At 41.0% G+C, this 23,894-nt stretch overlaps 1 protein-coding gene across 2 annotated transcripts in view; it reads left to right on the top strand.

Annotated features, from left to right (window-relative positions):
• PPARG (peroxisome proliferator activated receptor gamma) overlaps positions 1 to 23,894 on the top strand; it is a 59,643-nt gene that overhangs the window by 10,639 nt on the left and 25,110 nt on the right. The window contains exon 2 of one of the 2 annotated variants that reach the window (XM_069967085.1): positions 23,240 to 23,489. In XM_069967085.1, coding sequence (XP_069823186.1) covers positions 23,255 to 23,489 — 235 coding nt within the window. In that variant the 5' untranslated portion in view covers positions 23,240 to 23,254. Of the gene's footprint in view, positions 1 to 23,239; positions 23,490 to 23,894 lie in introns of those variants that run through there. The other variant, XM_069967086.1, reaches the window with a different exon arrangement.

Here is a 23,894-nt window from a genome sequence, read left to right on the forward strand (position 1 = left end):
CGGTCTCGACCCAAGCATGCATGCCTCCTGGATAGTGTTTTTTCTAACAACCCCATAACATGAACTCCATATTTGTTTGTTTTCTTCTGAATTATCCAAAGTCTGATCCACAGTGGTTATACAGTATATGGTAACTATTGTTTGCATCTTTATTGTCACTAGCATAAGGAAACTATTTGGGTCGATTTGCTTATTAACATGAATTTGTAGGCATCATTGTACAACTATGAGTTTTATAAGAAAGTTACTAGTGAAAGCACAAAGATTGTGGCATCCAGCAAGTCTTGAATTGACCTGAACAGACTTGGCAGGCTAGTCTGACCCTAAATCCACACATTGTATATGGATCCTCTGTATATGGATAAAGGTATAAGAAACAATGCATCTGCCCCATAGTCTTTCCAAATAGCACTCTGGGCATTACATGAGCTTATATAGATAGAAGGTGTAATATTTAATGCATTTATTTTTCGATTTTTACATTTAGGCCTATTGCATCCTTGGCCATTTTTACAGCCAGGAAACTCTGATTAGGAATCCTTTCAGGAGCCTTCAGGAAACCATCAGTGTTTTCTGGCCATAAAACAATGTATATTTTCGTAAAAGTACGGCAACAACGGCCATACTTATTACGAAAATATATGTTGCTTTGCCTTCTATGAAATCCCGTCCGGAGCGTATACACATAGTATACGCTCCGGCCGGGATCTCTCGCAGTGCCGTAGAAAACTGACATATCAGTTTTCTGTGGCCGCTATTCATTGAATAGCGGCCGCAGAAAACCCTGTCAGTGCACACTATGAAGCGAGCGGCTCCGTCCGCACGCTCCATAGTGAGCAGTGGGGAGTTCTAATGCGGGCGCACACGGGACTAAAGACCATCAGGCCGGGGTGATCTTTTCTGAAACCGGCCGGTCGGCTCACGGAACGGCCAGTCTCGTATGTAGTATGAACATGGCCTCATTCTGCATATTCACAAGTGATGTCACTCATACACCACAATGCACACAGTTAAATTGACCTGGGCCACCATGCAATGCATCCAGAATTCCAGACGGATTCCAGATGTGCATCCAGAGCTGTCCAGAATTCTGGATGCCCCCATAGAGTTCCATGGGGTATCCGTGCTGGAATTCCAGACAAATATAGCATATGTCCTATATGTTACGGAGCTATTTTCCTGCCAGAAAAAATACAATCCAATCAAATGGGTCCAGAAATGTACCCAGATTTCCTGATAAGAACTACATTACTATATTGTACGATAAATTCAGGATATGTTTTTGTAAGACTTGTTCTGGAACTGGTCACAGCTGATATTTAGCAAAGTTTGCATGTGGTGTGTATGACCAGTTGCATGTGACTTCCAGTGAGTGTCTATTGCATCACAGTGTTATAGAGATTTTTATGCTTACTGGATGTATGACTTTTCGCATGAAAAGGAAAGTCTTACAATTAACACAAAAAAAAGTTATTAGGATTTTTGCCTGTACATGATTTATTTCTTTTTTTGCTACATTGTCTATGTAAAAATAGATAACATGCCCGGGGATGGCATAATCTGTTGCAAGCAGCAAATGCATGGGGGGAGGGTAGTTAGTTGCAGAGTACACGGGCCTTTTACATGAGCCGATTATTGTGCAAAAAATCATTAAATTGTTTAAATTAAAGAGATCATCTTCTGGTGTAAACGCGGCATTGATCAAACTACGAACGGAAAATCGTTCGTATGTCATCGATCGCATCTTTTGAGCTGACCTCAAAATCACTGTTAATGGTTCTCAAGTCTTTCAGTGTAATAACTCATTGTTAACGGTATATAGATACAAACACAATTACAAATATTTACAGTATATGGCTATGTTCACACTACGGAAGAGACCGGCCGTTCCGTGACCCCGTTCCGTGGCCAGATGATCTTTCCGGCCGCAGAGCTCTGATGTGGGCGCATCAGCACGCGCCTGCATCAGAGCTTCCAATAGCACACAGTGAAGCGAGCGGCCAGAGCCGCTTGCTTCACTATATGAACTGACAGGGTTTCCTACGGCCGCAATTTATTGAATTGCGGCCGCAGAAAACTGACATGTCAGTTCTTTGTGGCGCCGCACATCGTATACGCTCCGGCCGGGAGCCCATAAAGAAACAGGCAATGAACACAGGCGCATAAAGTATGGCCGTTGTTGCCGGTGCCGGTGAACATAGCCTATATACGTATAGGCTATGAACAGAGAACAGGTCAGAAAGGAAAGACTGAAATTTCTCCTCTTTTCAAATCCATTCCTAAGTTTGGCTGCAAAAATCTGTCAAATAAATCTCTCTGCGTAAATGGACCATAAGACAGAGGTAGAGAGAGACACACAAAGTCAAGGTGATGCTATAAGCTCTGGTGTTATATCCCATCCCAATACTGCTCTATAATATATCCCACCCCAATACTGCTCAATACTGCTCTATAATATATCCCATCCCAATACTGCTCCATACTGCTCTATAATATATCCCATCCCAATACTGCTCAATACTGCTCTATAATATATCCCATCCCAATACTGCTCTATAATATATCCCATCCCAATACTGCTCAATACTGCTCTATAATATATCCCATCCCAATACTGCTCAATACTGCTCTATAATATATCCCATCCCAATACTGCTCCATACTGCTCTATAATATATCCCATCCCAATACTGCTCTATAATATATCCCATCCCAATACTGCTCAATACTGCTCTATAATATATCCCACCCAGTACTTCTCAATCCTGCTCTATAATATATCCCACCCAGTACTTCTCAATCCTTCTCTATAATATATCCCACCCCAGTACTTCTCAATCCTGCTCTATAATATATCCCACCCCAATACTGCTCAATACTGCTCTATAATTCTATTGAGGGTATGCTACAGAGATACAGGGGGCCAGGATTTCCTCATCTCTGTGTACAGTATATAGTAGACATCATAGCTGGTGTGCACCCCCAGCTCAGGGACAACGGAAAACTAAAGATGGAGTCTGCAAATGAAACTAAATGAAAACTGGTAAAAAAATTCAATATGCAAGTTATATGATGTCACACACACACAACAGCTTATCCTGAAAAGTTTATTAACCATTTTAAGTGAATTTTTAAGCTGCAATTTAGGTTTCAAACTGCTGACATTGAGATACAGTAGATACATGGTACCTTTCATATATATGTCTGTGCTTCCAGAATGTGGAGAAATGATTTTATTCTCCAAGTGTCAAAGAGGCTTTTCCAAGTCATAGAGCTCCTGATGTGCTGAGATCTGTAATACTTCTTTGACCCTCCTTCCATGGAAGCTGAGCCCTGATGGACAATCATGCCGGGCCAGGAAGGGAAAGGGGAGTGAGCCCTCAGCAATTCAGGAGCTTGGGAATATCTCTATGACTTGGGAACACCAATTGTCACTTTGTACTGGAGAATAAATGCGTTTGTATCCTGGAAGCACAGACAGATATATGAAAGGTACCACGTGTCTCCTTGACAATCTAACAGTGTCAGCAGTTTGAGACCTGAAAACTCTTTTACACGGTCACCAATCACATATCACATATAAAGGGTTACACCAGGGATTATTTTTATAGTTAGATGTACTCAGGCTGTAGTTAGTAAACTTAAAGATAAACTTGCCCGGCCAGTGATTAATAACATAGATGACTAGTCCCTGGAATCCCTCTTTAATCTATATGGTACTATGCTAACATACTGAAGTTAGAATTTAAGTGGAATGCTTGATAAAATATTAGCTTTCAATGAAGCTGACAAGTGATAAAGATTTACACACAGAATACCCTGATGACTTTTATGACTTAACAAACCGCATCATCCGTCATCTGCTTCTGCCCACGTTTTTAATGTCTCATTCGTCATCTGTGAATTGTGAAACTCACAGGTCTCGGATACTTCTGTTTTATACTCTCTGAGTCCTTTCTACCAAACTTTAGGAAGTTACATCAACCACATCACATTGACCCTGTCATTAAAGGGCATACATTTATGACATCGCTGGATTGTGTAGGTGGCTTACATTACAAACTATGGATAAATCCAATGACATGTAGGGGAAAGGGGAATGAAGAATATTAAAGTTATATGAGTCTGAGATTAAAGAAAATAAATTCTTTCAAATCAACTGGTGCCAGAGATTTGTAATTTACATCTATTTATAAAGTTCCAGGCTTCCAGTATTAATCAGCTGCTGTATGTCCTGCAGGAAGTGGTGTATTCTTTAAAGTCTGTAGCACAGGAGATGTTTTCCATGAGGATTTGCTACTGCTGTGGACAGTTCCTGACATGGACAGAGGTGGCAGCAGAGAGCACTGTGTCAGACTGGAATAAATACACCACTTTTTGCAGGACATACAGCAGCTGATAAGTACTGAAAGACTGGAGTTTTTAATTAGATGTAAATTACAAATCTCTGGAACTTTCTGACACCAGTTGATTTGAAAGAAAAAACATTTCGCCGCTGTAATAGGTTATGCAGGGAGCAAGGTCCGTAGAGTTGACATACAAAAGTCACATAAGCTGCAATATCTAAGATCCTGGGCTAATAGTACAAGTACCAACAGGCCCAGAAATCCAGCCTGGTTGACATAGTATATTACATTATATATCTTTTATATATCTCCTCATAGTTAACAGTCCAAGACAGGAAATGAATCAAAGCTATGTAAAGGATGTTGGGAAAGACTTGTAAATCTTCTGAGGAAGACCGACAAAACAGATGGAGGTTATCTAAATTGGACAATCTCCTTAAAGGGGTTATCCCAGGATTACCATTTATCACATATCAACAAGTCAGGTAATAAGTATCTGATCAGTCCGCCTGCTGGGCTCTCAGGGTCCGTACCTATCACCTATTTCAGTGAGTATACAACAGATGCAGAGATGGGTCTATATTATGCTAACATTAAACTGGAGCTATAGAGGGGGAAGAAGGAACAATTGTACCTGAACCCTGAAGCCCAAAATGTCCCTCTGCCCCCTAAAAGCAGAATTTTAAATATGTCACATAATAAGTAGGGATCCCGGTACAAACTGAGCCCTGGAGCCGAGGTGTCAGCGGACATTCATAATACACAGTGGGTATATAGTGTAGTCACAACACCAAGATGTGCCCCGAGGGTGGTATTAGGTTGTGGCTACACTGCAGGGATGCTGCTTTATACATTAGAATACCCTTTATGGTTATATTCCACCATATTATCACCATGTACAGCCAAAACGCAATGTGATGCCCCACCCCCACTTCTCTGTCCATTCTTAATTATATCATATATTATATGTAACAAAATGTGTCTTTGCTATTTTGTTCGTCTTAAAGGGGCTATCCAAGATTAGAAAAAGCACGGCTACTTTCTTGCATAAACAGTACCACCCCTGTCCTCAGGTTCTGCACGGTATTACAATTCAGCTCCATTCACTTAAATGGAACTGAGATGCGGTACCACAACCACAGTAAGGACTGAAGTAGTGCGGGATCTAGAAGAAAGGGCCGTGTTTTTCTAAGCCTCGACTACCCCTATGCAGAGCATAGAGAATTCTGAGGCACTAAACATATCAATAGTCCATCATTTTATGGTCTGAATAGATGAAGTATATATATATATATATATATATATATATATATATATATATATATATAGATGAAGTGTTAAGAAGCAGAACTGTGCAAGACATTGGCTTTCTGTGAACTCGAGACATTTTAAGGCCGTGACTAAACTGAGCTGTGACAAAGTCAGCACTAGGTTATAGCCATGAGCTGTGTTCCTATTGCTCTCTGGCTAGTGCTCCTTTCTCCTATAGAATGGGACAGTAATAAGGAGTATAAGCTTTGTGGGATACAAAGTACATCACATGATATAGTTATATAAGGCAGACAGGGGCATAGCTAGGATTCATGGGGCCCTGTACAGTTTTTTTTCTACGGTGCCCCATGAATCCCGTACAGGCACCCATACACAAACACACACTGGCCTGGCCCAGTGCAGTACCCCAGCATTCCTTTTATCTTCCAGCTCCCAGCATATGAGACATCACCAGAGGCGGATTAACTTCACTATAGGCCCCGGGCTGTTCACGAAACCTGGGCCCCCCTACCCCATTGTAACTATGGGGGCAGAAGCGTTGTGTTTATAGTACAGGATAAATAATGTCATAATACCCTAATTTGTGCAAAATCACAGAAAAAAGCAGCAATTTTTTTGCAAATCATGGCAGAACTGTAGCCAGGAGACAATACATCCCTAAAGTACAAGTCTGTTTGGGTGTCCATGGGCCCCCCAGGAGCTCAGGGCCCCGGGCTACCACCCAAAACGGACCTATTATAATCTGCTACTGGCTATCACTTGTGCACCGGGGAGCTGGGAGAATGTACGTCAGGGGACTGCGCCGGGCCAGGTAAATATGTGTATGGAGATATATATATATATATATATATATATATATATATATATATATATATATATATATATATATGGAGATTTATCAAACATGGTGTAAAGTAACACTGGTTCAGTTGCCCCTAGCAACCAATCAAATTCCACTTTTCATTGCTCACAGACTCTTTGGAATATGAAAGATGGAATCTGATTGGTTGCTAGGGGCAACTGAGCCAGTTTAACTTTACACCATGTTTGATAAATCTCCCCCACAGTGTTGGACTGGGGTATCTGGGGCCCACCAGAGAAAATGATCCTCGGGGCCCACCAATAAGAACCAGTGAGAAACGACATGTCAGGCAGCATTAGTGCAGATTCTAAAGCTGGGGGCTCTGGTCCTCAGGTGGGCCAGTCCAACACCGTATATATATATATATATATATATATATATATATAAACATAGCCTTACCCTCTGACTGTTCACATGTAAATCTCTTTAGAGTCTAACATTTCAGTAGATATATAAGGTTTCCATCTCTCGAACGCTTCTCGCCGCTATGTAATAAAAAGTTATTGGTGAGTTAATGATTCTTTTCTTACTTAAAATCTCTTCACCTGCAGATTCTTATTCCACAGACTTCCAGCCTCCGCCAAACACAGGAAGCTATCCCAATCCTACCCACGGGGAGGTTAATGTATAACCCAAAGAAATGATTCTATAAAAAGAGAACATTAATACAAAGCATTATAACTCCTGGCAAGCAAAAAAAAAAAAAAAAAAAAGGCCTCGATAAAGATATCTAACTGGTTAGTGCCGCAGATTTTATGGTTGAGGAACTGGATAATAGGTGTGTCCAGGGCAGCAAATCACAAGCCAGTGAAATTGTAATGGCCCGTACAGATCATTATCAAGTCCAATACAAGTTCACACGCAAGAAGCGGTCCTGCCCTGTGCAAACAGCGTGTGTGTGTGTGTGTGTGTGTGTGTGTGTGTGTGTGTGTGTGTGTGTGTGTGATCGGAGCTGAGGTTTCCAGTCTCACACCTCTCAGGGGAAACCAGAACAAAGACACAAATATGAAGCAGATAAATGCACTTTGCAAGAACTGGTGGTAAAAGCGAGAAGTAAAACACCTTTCCTTTATGCTTAGTAATTCATGACTCTGCAAGAATTACAGAACCACAAGTACTAGCATGCTTCTTGCTTTCTTTGACATGCATTTATATTAGCCAACACCAGAGGGTGATTTCGGACCATGTTGGTGATAGTAAGCCTTAGAGACTAAGAGTCCTATTCCACAGAGCGATTCAGCCGATTATCACTCCGTGGAATAGAGACAACGATCAGCCGATGATCGTGTCATCGGCTGATTGTTTATTTAGGTTCAAACCTAAAATCATCGGGCACTCACTGCGCATTACTACGTGGAATAGCGATGCGCGGGGGACGAACAACGATTTCTCAAGCACCATGCTATACCTAAACAATGTCCCTGCAGCCCTCGCTAAACGATTATCGAGCCGTGTAATAAGCCTAGTAACCAAGCGCCGATCTATTGGCACTCGTTTACGTTATTGATCAGGCCCCCATCGGCCCGTGGAATAGGACCCTTAGGGTCAATTTACACAGAAAGATTGTCTGACAGATTATCTGCCAAAGATTTGGAGCCAAAGCCAAAAATGAATTTGAAAAGAGGAGAGATCTTAGTCTTTACTTTATGACCTAATCTCTGTTTATAGTCTGTTCTGGGCTTTGGCTTCAAATCTTTGGCAGATAATCTGTCGGATAATCTTTCTGCTGCATCTCAAATCCAGTATTTATCAGCTGCTGTATGTCCTGCAGGAAGTGGTGTGTTTTCTTTCCAGTCTGACACACTGTTCTCTGTTGCCATCTCTGTCCCTGACAGGAGCAGTTCAGAGCACAAGAGAACACACCACTTCCTGTAGGACGTACAGCAGCTGATAAGTACTGGAAAGCTTGACATTTTCGAAAAGAAGTCATTTATAAATCTATATAAGGGTGGGTTCATACTGAGGAATTCTCGCGGATAATATCCGCGGAATTCCGTCGGCTGTCCGCGCGCCTTTTTTCGCCGGCTCTATAGACACCATTCTATGGGCCGGCGTATTCCCCTGACTTGCCATAGAGACATGTCCAAAGTTTGGATGATTAGACTCTCTTCAATTGCAAGAAGAAAGTGTGAGCACCAGCAGACAGGCCTGCACATTTTCTATACAAGTCTGTTCTTCCAGTTGTATCTAATAATGGGTGGGGGTCTCCGCACTGGGGGCCTCACCGATCAAAGCTTTTAAAATGTCTTGATTATGTCAGACATTTTAATTCTGGAATATTAAGGATTCAAAACAATGCTGTTTTTTTTTGTTTGTTTACCAGTATAATTTGCTAGTAACAATTATGTAAAACTTTTTTATTTATTTTTTTTCTATTTATTTTGAATGGAACAGTAGTGATTGACTATATTTATGATGTCTCTGTAAGAGGCGGTGGGTAAGAGCACGTCTGCTCAGGTCATTGCTCTTTCCATCACTGGGGCTCATTCTCACAAGGTTTTTGCTGTTTTTCAAATTATTTCTATCTTTCCTGCTGAGGTTGGGGTCGGGGGCCCCCAAGATGCTCACAGGTCCTGTAAACGTTCTCACACAGAAAGAGGAATGAAAATAACCACTGTATCTGGTGCTGATCCTTGGCCAGTAACTTCCATTTTGAGCTTCCTGTTGTAAGTCCGTTCAAGTCTCAGTTCAAGGACACTGGAGAAACGTGGGTGAAAATAGCAAAGTCAAAAAACATCCACGTCTGTGGGAATTGTAGACTATGATGTCAATGAAGATTTATTATTTATAATGTATATTTCTATCCATTATATATTATCTATCTATCTATCTATCTATCTATTCATTCATCTATCTAATATCTATTTATCTATCCATCATCTATCTATTAATCTATAATTTATATAGTAGCTGTCATTATTATTATTATTATATTTGTTATTATTATTAATAATAATATTTATTTGTATAGCGCCAACAGATTCTGCAGCACTTTCTGATACTATCTATACATTTCTATCTTTCTCTATCATCTATAATTCTGCCAATCTATTTTTCTATTTCTCTATCATTAGGCTACGTTCACAGATAGCATTTCATGTGCATTTAATTAGGGTTATTTTGCCACAATTTACAATAAAATGTAAAAATGTTTTGCCACAATTCAGTCAAAATCATGGCAAAATTCAATCTATCTATCTATCTATCTATCTATCTATCTATCTCCTATATATCTATCTATCTATTTATCTATCTCCTATATATCTATCTATCTATTTATCTATCTCCTATCTCTATCTATCTCCTATCTATCTATCTATCTATCTATCTATCTATCTATCTATCTATCTATCTCCTATATATCTATCTATCTATTTATCTATCTCCTATATATCTATCTATCTATTTATCTATCTCCTATCTCTATCTATCTCCTATCTATCTATCTATCTATCTATCTATCTATCTATCTATCTATCTCATCTATCTATCTATCTATCTCATCTATTTATCTATCTATCTATCATCTATCTATCTATCTGTCTATCTATCTATCTATTATCTATATTCTATCTATCTCCTATCTATCTATCTATCTATCTATCTATCTATCTATCTATCTATATTCTTTCTATCTATCTATCTATCTATCTATCTATTATCTATATTCTATCTATCTATCTATCTATCTATCCATATCTATCTATCTCTCTCTCTCTCTCTATCTCCTATCTATCTATCTATCTATCTATCTTCTATCTATCTATCTATCTATCTATCTAATCTTTCTCTCCTCTCTATCCGCCCCTTTTCCCGTATTTTCACACTATCTGATCATTTGCCTATTTGAGGTCCTGTTTTAGAGTCATCTCAGTGATCCGTTGCCGTATTCCTTCACATAGAGGAAGTTCACCATCTCCCTTTGGGACAATTACGTGTACGCTGGATACTAAAATAGGAAAAGTGAGGGAAAGGTTATATCCTAATACACTGTACACATCGAGCTTCTCATGAAGCTTGAAATAATTCCTGAAAACATTATTGAGTAGGAGTAACAGCAGGGACTCCAGTCCTGGACGTCTTATTGTCTGTGCACATGTGAAATGCTGGAATCGAGTGAACAGGATTCTGTTTGTTATCAAATGTGTAACAGGCTTCAGGGAAATGACCGCCACTTTCTCAGGTTCAGTTCCCATTAGTATCTGGATGCTGTTAATCATCTATCATTTTCTGAGGTGCAACATGATGGTACTGGACCTTAATGCAGAACTGTAGACGGTCTCTTCACCTTATGTAATAGGGGGGTAAAGTACAAACCAGACTCTAGTCACTATTTTTTACAACTTGATAATATATCTTATTAGAGAAAAATGCTTCTTTTCAACTTCTGGCAAATTTCCTCCTTACTCCTACCTGCTAAACTCATCAAGTCCACTCCAAGACCTATCAGTTCATTAAAGTATCAGATCTTGGGCTGTCCATGGAAGTCTGTGAATAGTGGCTGAAGTAGCTAGAGAAAAACAAAGGCAGACAGAGACACAGAGAGAGGCTGCAGGAACTTGTGTTAACCCTTTAAGGACGTGGCCCATTTTCGTTTTTACGTTTTCGTTTTTTCCTCCTTGTGTTTAAAAGGTCATAGCACTTGCATTTTTCCACCTAGAAACCCACATGAGCCCTTATTTTTTGCGTCACTAATTGTACTTTGCAATTACAGGCTGAATTTTTGCATAAAGTACACTGCGAAACCAGAAAAAAATTCAAAGTGTGGTGAAATTGAAAAAAAAAACGCATTTATTTTATTTGGGGGAAATGTGTTTTTACGCCATTCGCCCTGGGGTAAAACTGACTTGTTATGCATGTTCCTCAAGTTGTTATGATTAAAACGATATATAACATGTACAACTTATATTGTATCTGATGGCCTGTAAAAAATTCAAACCGTTGTTAACCAATATACGTTCCTTAAAATCGCTCCATTCCTAGGCTTATAGCGCTTTTATCCTTTGGTCTATGGGGCTGTGCGAGGTGTAATTTTTTGCGCCATGATGTGATCTTTCTATCGGTACCTTGATTGCCCATATACGTCTTTTTGATCGCTTTTTATTACATTTTTTCTGGATTTGATGCGACCAAAAATGCGCAATTTTGCACTTTGGGATTTTTTTTGCGCTGACGCCGTTTACCGTACGAGATCAGGAATGTGATTAATTAATAGTTCGGGCGATTACGCACGCGGCGATACCAAACATGTTTATTTATTTATTTATTTGTTTACTTTTATTTAAAACCTGGGAAAAGTGGGGTGATTCAGACTTTTATTAGGGGAGGGGGCTTTTTACTATTAACAACACTTTATTTTTTTTTTTTACACATATACTAGAAGCCCCCCTGGGGGACTTCTAGTATATACACTTGGATCTCTCATTGAGATCTCTGCAGCATAGATATGCTGCAGAGATCCATGAGATCGGCACTCGTTTGCTTTCGGCTGCTGCAGCCGAAAACGAACGAGTGCCGAGCCGAGGACGGCGCCATCTTGGACGCGTCCCCGGCCGGCATCAGTAACGGAGATCGCTCCTCCGGGACAAGGTCCCGGAGGAGCGATCTCCCCCACTAGACACCAGGGAAACGTTGCCTCCGGTAATTAGCTAATTAGCGGGCACGGCGATCAGACCGTGCCCGCTAATAGCAGCGGTCCCGGGCTACTCGCAGCACCCGGGATCGCGGCACTTCAAAGCGGGGCCGCCGCGCGGCCCCGCTTTGAAGTGCAAGTGCGGACATATGACGTACCGGTACGTCATATGTCCTTAAGAGGTTAAGTGTTAGGTATCTCACTCCAGTACTTGATTCACATTTTACACAGCTCAGTACTGCTCTATAATGTTCTCCATGCTGCTGCTTTGGAGGAAGTGCAATACTTATAGGGAGCAGGATTGACTTGTTTGTGTGTGCAATGTATGGGAGACATCAAGGAGGCTAGTCTTTTACCACTAGCCCAGGGACAAATGAAAATTAGAAGTGAAGCCTGCAGAGGGAAAAACTAGTGTGAAATCCCTATATAAATTATATGATTGACAGAAGTAGTGCTGCTCCCTATGTACACAGATGACAGAAGTATACTCCTTTTTATGAATGGACAGCATTTTTATGACCATATGGTACTATCCAAATCTCTATCTAAGAAGGAGTGCAGCACAGCTCTGTATTGTAGCTGCTTTGCCTAATATATATATTATATATATATTTATATACAATATATATATATATATATATATATATATATATATATATATATGTATATGGGCCTGACACAGTTACAGGACAGACCTGTTATGATCATGACTGCACTCTTTAGTGGACTTTGCTTGGGAATCAATAAACCAATAAATGAGCACTTGCTGAACACGTGGATAGTGGGTAAAGTCAGAAAATGTTACTTTAGTGCACAGACCTGCTAAACCATAAGTTCACTAATGTGGGTAGCTCAAAACACAAGTGTTATTTTACAGGTACCTTGCACCAATTCTTGTTAATATCCAAGCTGCATTAACAATATTGCATACTCTACAGCTGAAATCTCTGTGTGTGCAATTTTTATTCTGGCACCAAATAGTGTAGAATAAGGTAATACCTCAGTGTTCAAACGCTTCTGAACTCAAAGGGGGAGATTTATCAAAGGTTGTAAAATTTAGACTGGTGCAAACTGCCCACAGCAACCAATCACAGCTCAGCTTTCCTTTCAGTACTGCCTAAAGCTGAGCTGTGATTGGTTGCTGTGGGTAGTTTGCACCAGTCTAAATTTTACACCCTTTGATAAATCTCCCCCAAACTGTTCTGTATTTGAACAAAAATTTACCTGGAACTAGTGTTCGAAACACAAACTTTGCTCGGTATTCAAACTATTTTGTGGCATGGCAGGTGGGTTGTACCTGGTAAGTTTAGCACTAGAGAGGCTTCACATACAGTACAGTACTATATAAGACTGCTGGAGGGCATATACAGTACAGTAGTAGTACAGTCAGCGCGCCACCATCTCCCATCCTCTACAGTGCTGGTGGGGTACGACTATATAGTAAAGGATGAATGAGGAGTTGGTGACTTCTGTGCTATAATCGCTGGTTTTGTTGAACATTTGTTGAAAGGTACTATACAGTATAAGTCACACATCGTATGACACCGGCCGTTCTGTGACCCGGCCGTGTAACAGAACACCTGGTGTCAGTGAAGGCCATCCTGGCCGGTACTGAAGATCTTCATTTCTGTTGAATTTGGATGCGGGCGCACACCAATTCACGCCGCATCCCAATTAACCATTGCACACAATGAAGCGTGCGGCCGGAGCCACACTCTCTATTGTGTGGACTGACATTTTGGTGCGGCCGCTATTCAATGAAAAGCGGCAGCACAAATCTGACATAAAACTCACCCTATGTGTATACGCTCCGGCCAGGAATCCCTTCATTCAAATACGAAGTATCTTTTTCATACATCACGGCCGCTGTCGCAAATTTATGCAAAAGATACGTTGTGTGAACATGGCCTAATAGTGTTCTGTATTGCACTTTTCAATGTACTACAGAGATACTATACTATAGTTAATTATTGGTGGGTGCTGGAACCAATGAAACACATTTACATTATTTCCTATGAGAAAACACTGCTCAGTTCTCAGACTGCCTTCCTGAACCAATTAAGTATCACTGTAATCTGATATAGGAAAAGTTTTTATTTCACTGCATTATAGGAAATTAGCTCCTTTTAAATAATAGCCAGCAAAATTATGATTGCTGCTCCGGACTATAATTTATAAACTAGTATGGCATTTTTACCTTGGAAGTTATTAAACTTTTTCATGCAGGTTTATTTTATAAATAATTTTGTAAAACGTGAAAAAACAACTAGTAAACAAGGCTGCAATGGTAGCTGCAACTAAATAGAGCCCTTTGGGGTAATAAATAATCTGGGTTATTAGACTGGCACATGAATGAACACGTATACAGTACACATCTGAGAAATCTGCCAGGTTGATGTTCACTTATTGTTTACCGCTATATTTCTAGGCAATGTGCCAAAAATTAAATGGCAAGAAGCGCAAGTTATATATTAACAGTGATAGCGGACAGTATGTGAATTATGCAGCCTGCAGTTTATTTTAAGGCTCTGCCGGCTGCAAATACATTGCATTGTTGACATCATGATGCTGACGAAAGGGAAGTCATCCGAAGCCAGAAAAGAAACTTGTTCTCTTGTTCAACAAATAAATGGTTTCAGGAATCAGCAAGAAACTGGGATCATGTGTGGAGGGTGACACAATGTGACTTTGTGGTTGTGAGGTTCGCAGGCTCAACACGCAGCATGTGTACTTGTCCTATGGGTAAAACTTTGATGTAATAACCTCCTCTTTATTCATTATGTATGGGGCTGTTGTAAATGGCCAAGTATCAAGGTTGCCACCAAAGACCTGGGACATCATCATATGTATACATAAGGAGAAGCACTATTTATAGATAACATGTATACTGCATTTCCCCCCAGTCTTTCCATCTGCAGGTCCTGTCTCTAATTGTTAGTTGCCGCTGAGCTATTTATTATTATTATTATTATTTATTTATTTATAAAGCGCCCTTAATTCCAGAGCGCTATACAATAGATAGGCAACAGGCAGGAACAATACAAGATCAGAAAACATTTCATGAAGGCAAAAGACAGACTGGTACATGGGGGAAGAGGACCCTGCCCCCGAGGGCTTACAATCTATAGGGTATAGGGAGAGAAACAGGAGGTAAAGTCCATTCAAGTGTGATGCAGAGTTATTGTAGGTTGTAGCCTTGTTTGAAGAGATGGGTTTTCAGGTTACTTTTGAAGGACTTGATGGTGGATGAGAGACGGATGTGTCAGGGTAGCGAGTTCCAGAGTATGGTTGAGTATGGATTAAGTTAGGCTTGGTTCACACACAGTTTTTGCAATCTGTTCAGAGTATCCGTTTTTAATTGGTTACTTTTAACAGGCAGAAAAACGTAGTCAATGCTATTTTCAGTTTCAGACAATGGCAGGATTGTCACTATGCCACTTTCCAAAAGGTCATATGATGTTTAAGGCTGGGTTCACACACAGCATAATTCAGTCAGTATTTGGTCAGTATTTTGCAACCAAAACCAGGAGTGGATTGAAAACACAGAAAGGATCTGTTCACACACTGTTGAAATTGAGTGGATGGTCAAAATGACAAATATTTGCTGTTATTTTAAAACAACGGCTGTTGTATTGAAATAATGGCCGTTATTTACTGTTATATGGCGGCCATCCACTCAATTTCGACATTGTGTGATCATAGCCTTTATGTGTTTTCAATCCACTCCTGGTTTTGGATGCAAAATACTGACCAAATACTGACTGAAATATACTGTGTGTGAACCCAGCCTTAGGCTATGTTCACACAATGTATGAGACCGACCGTTCCGTGACCCGGCCGGGTCACAGAATGGTCGGTCTCTGAAAAGATCATCAGGGCCGGTACTGCAGTAGCGGCCGGATGATCTTAATGGCCGCAGAGTTCTGATGCAGGCGCATCTATGCGCCTCCGCATCAAACTCTCCACTGCACTCTATGGAGCGAGCGGCTCCGGCCGGTCTCTCCATAGTGTGCACTGACAGGGTTTTCTACGGTCACTATTCAATGAATAGCGGCAGCAGAAAACTGACATGTCAGTTGTTTGTTGCGCCGCTAGGGATCCCGTCCAGAGCGTATACCATGTGTATACGCTCCGGCCGGGATCCCATAGATAGCAAGGTAACGTATATTTTCTTAATAATCACGGCCATTGTACAACGTTCCTTGTGTGAACATAGCCCCATACTGTATCTATACATTGGCTAGCTGATACAGTGCTAAAATAATATATATATATATATATATATATATATATATATATATATTTATTTATTTTTTTATTTATTTTTTTTTAAGATGTCTGAAAGACTCACAATAATAAATGTCATGTAATACATTGTCCGCCACGTCTCTATAAAATGCAGGTAAATAAACTTTAGAAGAATTTTGACATTCGCAGAACATATTCTCTCCACTGTATAATTATAGTTGTCTATAGTCGCTGAGGTCAAAAGTTTGCTGCAGGTATCGAGGAGCCGCACATCCTGTCACACTGAACTTTCTAAAGCTGGTGGCTTGACTTTTCTGTGCATCGCGTTGCATTAACCACAACAAGGGAAAATAACGTAATGAATGAGAAAGAACATCTCCAGTATGTCAGCTTACCACTGTAAATCTCATGTTCTGATCTTAAGGCTGAAAATACAATTTGTAGTGTCCCATAACAGTCCATTGAAATGCACTGACAGTCCTATGTACATGTGTTGTTGGGTTTTTTTAACTATTGTGGGATGAGCAAATTTTCACTCAAATTTTGCAAACGACAAAGGTTTATGGTTTACATCCATGGCTAAAACAGGAAGGCCCTGGTTAATCTGTTTGGTATATCTAGGGATGAGCAAATTTACAGTAATAGCAAAGCGCTTCTCTAGGTTCGGCGGTAGGCTTGTCAGCTATCTGCTTTTGAACTCTGTGCGGCTCTGTGCTGCTCCTCTCTGGGTGCCTGGAAAAGCTGGATACAGTCCTGGGGAACTAGGAGAAGTTTCCCAGTACTGGATCCAGCTTTTCCAGGCATCGGGAATAGAGCAGCACAGAGTTCAAGGGAGCCGTACTGTAAATTCACTCATCCCTCATTATATCTCTTTAAGAATAATAATATGTAATAATATAATACTTTTGAGGATGGAGGTGAGTTCTAGTCTTTTCCTACGTCCATTGAGATATACATGTATATGTTATCTATTCATTTTCAGTAATGTTAATGGTTTGGAATATTATCAGAACTATGGCAGTGGGGAGGATTCACTCATTGAATACCATGTGGCATCTATGTAAAGTCCAATTAAATGTGATTTAAAAGGATTTTCCAGAATGAAAAAAAAAACAAAAAAAAACACAGCAATTCTTTTGCAAAAACAGCACCACCCCTATCACCATGTTTTTTATATTACAGTTCAGCCCTATTTATTTCAGTGGATTTTAAACCCACAGCTGGAGCTGTAAACCCACAACCAAACTGAGTAATGCTGTTTCTGGAAGAAAGCGATCTTTCCTCTTTTATTTCCCCAACGCACTATCCACCATTTAGTCATTTTATAGCTTACCCTGCGACTGGCATTTCATGTTCTTAATGGGACAAAAGTCAACTGGTATCTGGAGTAATCTCACCATCATCAGTCATTAGACTGACCGCCACACAAACACTTACTCATCCATGCTTGCTTCCTATACCAGTCACGCTGCTTTTGATGATGATGATACATTCCAATGGTTTGAGGGTCTAAAATTAGATTTAACTTTCTAATTGGGACAGAGGTCGAGATAAAGACCACAGCTGTTTATCAGTATATTCTAGAAAAATGAAAGAATTGAATGCCAGTTTTGGTGAGTCATTGGGTTGAAGAACAAGTTGGTTGTTTCTTCTCAAGAAGAATTCTAGGGAGTAGCTCCTGGATCATACTTCGAGAATTCCCGGAAGAGTTTTGTGGCAAGACTTTTCATAGATGAATGATTGCCAAATATACTGAAAAAATACATCATGTCCTAAGTCACACGGCCTATTGGCAACTCAACCACCTCAGGGACCATTGGGGCCTTCACCACCTACTCTCCCCGATTTGTGCACGGTGATGCACATGTGGCATCATTAAAAAATAATTACAGTTCTTGGGTACGAAAGTCTTACACTTCATGAACCTAATGTAACTTTCCTTTATGGGGGAAGGTGGGGTCTAGGCACTTAACATTGAAGGTCCGTCCACAGGATGGAAACAGAAGATTGTCATCAGGGTTCAGTTTCTTACGCATCAGTGTCTGCTATGAGTCATCAGTGTGGCAACTTTTGGCAACCCTGCATATCAGCTGTTCAGCAGAGCCGTAGTTTCAGCATTCATATAATGAATGGTCCTGGAAGCAGTTGCCGTCATGGTGGCATCAAGTTTTTGAAGTGAATTGGAGCTGTGCTACAAAAGCCAGTGCCACCTCTACAAGGAACAGAGCCAAGTTTTCCGGCCACCTACTATATATGCGCCAGAGCCAAATGGCTGATAAGTGGGGTGCCAGGTATTGTTCCCTCATCGATCAGGCATTAATGCTATATGCCCTAAAACCCCTTTAACTCCAAGAATAAAAGAATATTAGGGCCAGCTTCAACTTCCATCTGTAGTCCCCCACCATATTGTCTATGGTCATACAGTGCAGACATGACCCTAAACTGCAAATATGATACACTGTACAGTTACTAAGTAGTGGTGCCACATAATGCCTAAATAAATGCTACCATAAAGTTGTCAAATAATACCACTAAATAAATCTTGCTGGAAATTATTTACTCCTTTGTGGTTGTTGGAGACTAGCTGGAGGTTGCTTGTCGATCAGGCGTGGAGTGAAGGTGCCTGGTGCTGACTCTTTTTCCCACTGTTGTTGCCCATACAATGAGCAGATAACAGTTCCATATGTGAAATGGTTTAATAACAGTGCTGTGTAGTATCTAAATAATACAAGTAATTCTGATATTCATGGTGGTCACAAGCCTCAGGTGCCAGGCCATCTATGGTGCCCACTTTATGTGCGAGAACAAGCCTAATCAGCCTGTACACAGACGTGATTGTTAAAGAGTCACTGTTGTTGGGAAAAAAAACTTTTGACATCTTATAGAGAAATCTCAAAAATGTTGATGGGTCCAGTACCAATCGTGATACAGCTCAGTGTCACGTGATGAGTTGCTCTTCTAATGTAAGTCTATGGGGCCTGGCTCTTTCACTGACACAGAACAGGGAGCCGGCCACGCTGCAGTGCAGATCTCTCCTGGCTTGTTCTCATGTACAGGTCTGAACACTCAGACACAGAATGATCAAAAGTTTTGACATGTCTTTATGATATGATGATATTTTTTTCCTTTTTTTTCTATGTCTTTATGATATGTCAAAGTTTTTTTCCAAAGGACAGTGAAACGTTAAGATTCATAACATTGCCCATTGTCCCGGCTGCGGCGGCGTCCCGTGCTCCGGGCCGCCGCCGCAACTTCCCTCTGCCTCATGCAGCCGCCGGGGTCCATGTGCAGGGACCCGGCACTGCTACTAGTTCGGCCCCGGGGGGCGCCTTACCTCGCCCCGCTCCTGTCTCCGTCTGTCCCGGCCGGCGCGCGCGTCCCCGCCTCCTAGGGCGCGCGCGCGCCGTCTGCCTCAGATTTAAAGGGCCAGTCCGCCCTTAATTGGTAGTTGCACCAACCACTCCCTATTTAATCCCAGCATGCCCCACCACAGGTGTTGGAGCCTCTACATGCTTCCCATAGCGTTTGGCCCATCTCCCTGTTGTTCCTGACCTCACTCCTAGTTCCTTGTTCCTGTCCGCTGTCCTTGTCCCTAGTCCCTGTCCGCTGCCTTCCTATTGTTCCTGAGTGCTGTCCGCCACCTGCGATTATGCCTACAGACCTCTGCCTGCACCATCTCCTGCCTACTGCTCCTGCCACGTCTCGCCTGCCGTCACTAGCAACTAAGCCAGGGGTAGCGACCTGGGGGTCGCCTGCCGCAGCAAGTCCATCCCGCCTTGCGGTGGGCTCTGGTGAAAACCAGCGGCCCCTTAGACTCCTCTCCCTGGTGAGGTTAGTGCCATCGCTAGTGACGGTTCAGTGGATCCACGACTCCAGGCGTTACACCCATAAGCATACCTTTTTAAATCAAACTGCAGCTATTTCTCCCAACCCGGCCATATACTTGTCCAGAAGGCATGGCTGAGCATGCATGTCTTTCAGAACAGAGAGAGGGGAGTAAGCTGCTGCCAGACACTCCAGCCACTAGCATATTGCCTCACACTTAGACCCAAAGACCGTACACTTTCTCGGGTTATATTGGAAATAGGTTTCAGACATGAAGTTAGTTACTATTCCATTGTATCTTATTCTGTAGTGGAAATTTATGAATATCAGAAAACCCAGTTTTCAGACAGTGGTGGATAAATGACGCTTAGCTGAGGGTCAGCTGATCTGCTCTCACTTCCTTGAGAAAACTGTGAAAATCTCAAGTGATCTGGGTAATATTACATAATCACTTGGCCGTGACAGCTCAGTGAACTTATATGCAGTTGTCTCTATAAGTCTAAATTCATGTAAGAATCTGGACATTGTTGTTCTGTTCATTTATTATAGTGGCATTTACCAATATAACCATATACAATTGTTCTGGCGTATAAGGGTGATTTGTATTCTTGCTTATAGTCTACTTATATATTTGAAGGCGACTGTCAAGCGTTAAAAGATTAGCGTCATTTGCCAGGCTTCAGGAGTGGGTAACCCTTGTGACCTTATGTTTTTTTTTTACATGTTACACTTGTCTTTTGTGCTCCTTCTGTGCCAATGTTCTTTGGGACATACTGTATGGTGATGCCACAGTTTCCTGGCTGTCAGTTTGCAGGAAGAGGTGGCAATGCTTGACAGTGACATAGAGGCAGCATTACAATGCCGTAGTATTGCTGTATAGAGAGGGGCCAATAGGAGAGCATATTAGGCAGAAGGGGGAAGTGAGGAGCAGTGCCGCAATGATCGCATGTAGTGGTTTGCAGCCACCATGAGAACAGCCACCACAAAGACTGAACTCTGATTAGTGCGAGCTTAGAGTAGACTTCCCAGGGACAAACGGAGAAGTAGAAAGAATGTCTAAGAGCCCTATGACACGGAAAGATTATCGTACGAAAAATCGTTATATCATTCAAATTAAAGTGATAAATTTTCTGTGCGTATGCAAGAAATGATCAAATGACTAGCTAAAATTCATTTGAATGTCGTTAATCGGATCTGTTGAGCTAACCGTAAAATAATTGTAAATTGTTTGATAATTGTTCACAAATCTTTTGGTGCATGTACACATTGTCATTATGATAGTTCGTATACTAGAGTGTACAAACTATGGTAATCGTGATCGTAATTGCACTTGTAACTAGATAATCGTTCCATTATGGTGAACAATTTCAGGTCATTTGCACAGGTGCTTATTTGCAATCGTTTACCGTTAATTGGAGCAAATGAAAAATCGTTTAGTCTAATAGGACCCTAACTCTCCTGGAGGCAACAACATTTATATATATTTATAGGGAGATTTATCAAACATGGTGTAAATTGAAACTGGCTCAGTCGCCCCTAGCAACCAATCAGATTCTGATTGGTTGCTAGGGGCAACTGAGCCAGTTTCACTTTACACCATGTTTGATAAATTCCCTATGTGTGTATTACTGCTAAGCTGTGATCTCACATGAGTCCCTAACATGGAGGGGACTCTCAGGGGCCTAATAACAATATTGAGAGCACTAAAATTACATTTTGAGCATTCTTAAAGGAAATAAAAAAAATCAACTGGTGTGAGAGAAGTCACAAAGATTTGTAAAATAATTCCTTAAAAAAAAAAAAAAAAAAACCGGAAGCCTTCCAGTACTTACCAGCTGCTGTATGTCCTAAAGGAAGTGGTGTATTCTTTCCAGTCTGACACAGTGCTCTATGCTGCCACCTCTGTCCGTGACAGGAACTGTCCAGAACAGTAGTACATCCTTTCCACTGCTATGGACAGTTCCTGTCACAGACAAAGGTGTCAGCAGAAAGTACTGGAATTTTTTTTTTTTTTTTTTAATAGAAGTAATTTACAAATCTAGATAAATTTCTGACACCAGTTGATTTAAAAAAAAAAAAAAAAAATACCCCTCCGGAGTACCACTTTAAAGGTTAACCTAATAAAACCATGCAATTTTTTAGCTTGAAGCCCATTCTGAAAGATAGTGTCGCTTTTTTGTATAACTACTTGTTCATCTGACACTTCTTTGTTGCCCGTGGGGCATAATGCTTACATGCTGGCTAAACACATCATCTCTATGTCTATTATCATAGACTCAAAACTGGCATGATCTGCTGGCAAATGTCTCATGTCTGTGACCAGTTGTAGGGTGGAGATGGAAAACATGTGCCAATATGCTACCCCTGCCAGTCATGGAAGGGCGCTGCTGTCTGATGAGGCTAATTGTTCCCACCGCCTCGTGGTTATGCAATACACCATGTATATGTGGCATATATTCCACGCTTCTTTGTATTTTTCTCTATATTTGGATACATTTTGTATTTGTGCTTTCGGAGTAACGTCATGTTTGTTCTACTCTTTGACTCGTTTCATTCGTTGCATCATTGCTGTCACTGTGATCAATGGTGGTTCGTGCCATACCGGCCCCAGCAGGCATGTTGGCAGGTTGTGCCACTTTGTGTCCCGATACCCTTTCACTATACAAGGTGTAATAATATTAGCCACTGGCACTTTTATGTAATCGGCGTTCCAGTGCTTATCAGGTGACACATATACTACATATTCAGCACAAAGGAAGGAAGTGGTGGGTATTAAGAAATGTGTTGACTGTCCTGTCACTGTGTACCCACCCTTGACAAACATACTGTAATACAATTCGATATATCCTCAGGTAAACTAACACCATGACATCACACTCTTCCCTGCAATAGTCATTATTATAGAGATTACAATTACTGGAAAGCTGGTAAAGTATGTGGGATGGGCGCGCTACACAAGAGCTTCTGAAATCTCAGCACGATAACTCGGTATATTTAGCCACTAAATACCATTACTTTTTATGGCCTCTTAATACGATGTTTCATCTTTTCTAGGAGACAGCGGCAACCATGGTAGACACAGAGATGCCCTTCTGGGGGATGAATTTTGGCATGAACACGGTGGACCTGTCTGGCATCGAAAGCCATTCCCATGACTTTGACATTAAGCCATTTGCGACAGTGGACTTTACAAGCATTTCTTCCGGACATTACGAAGACATTCTAGAAGATAAGAACTACTTGTATCGAAATGACCAGATGGACGCTGATTATAAGTATGACCTGAAACTACAAGACTGCCAAAGTATGCAGACTTATTCCATGGTTATCATTGTTCTTTGCAGTCTTGTATAATTACCTTCATGTAATGCAAAGTAATCGCCCAATGATATACAGGATATTTACACAGATACAATGAATATACAGCCGTCTGGTGGAGGGCCAGGCAGTGCCATCACTTTTTGTCTTTCTTGTTGGATTGAATATACAGCATTGTTACTCAGAGGTGGCTTACATGTCCTACTGGGCTGAAGGTCCCATAAGTATGGCCCCTAAAGAACCATCCATGTTGCAGGTTAAAGAGAACCCATCACCATAAAAATGCTACCTAAGCTATTGGCATCATGTTATAGAGCAGGAGGAGCTGAACAGATTGATATATATATATATATATATATATATATATATATATATATCTTTATGGGAAAAC

Source organism: Dendropsophus ebraccatus, chromosome 4 (assembly GCF_027789765.1).
Source record: "Dendropsophus ebraccatus isolate aDenEbr1 chromosome 4, aDenEbr1.pat, whole genome shotgun sequence".
Classification (NCBI taxonomy): Eukaryota; Metazoa; Chordata; class Amphibia; order Anura; family Hylidae; genus Dendropsophus; species Dendropsophus ebraccatus.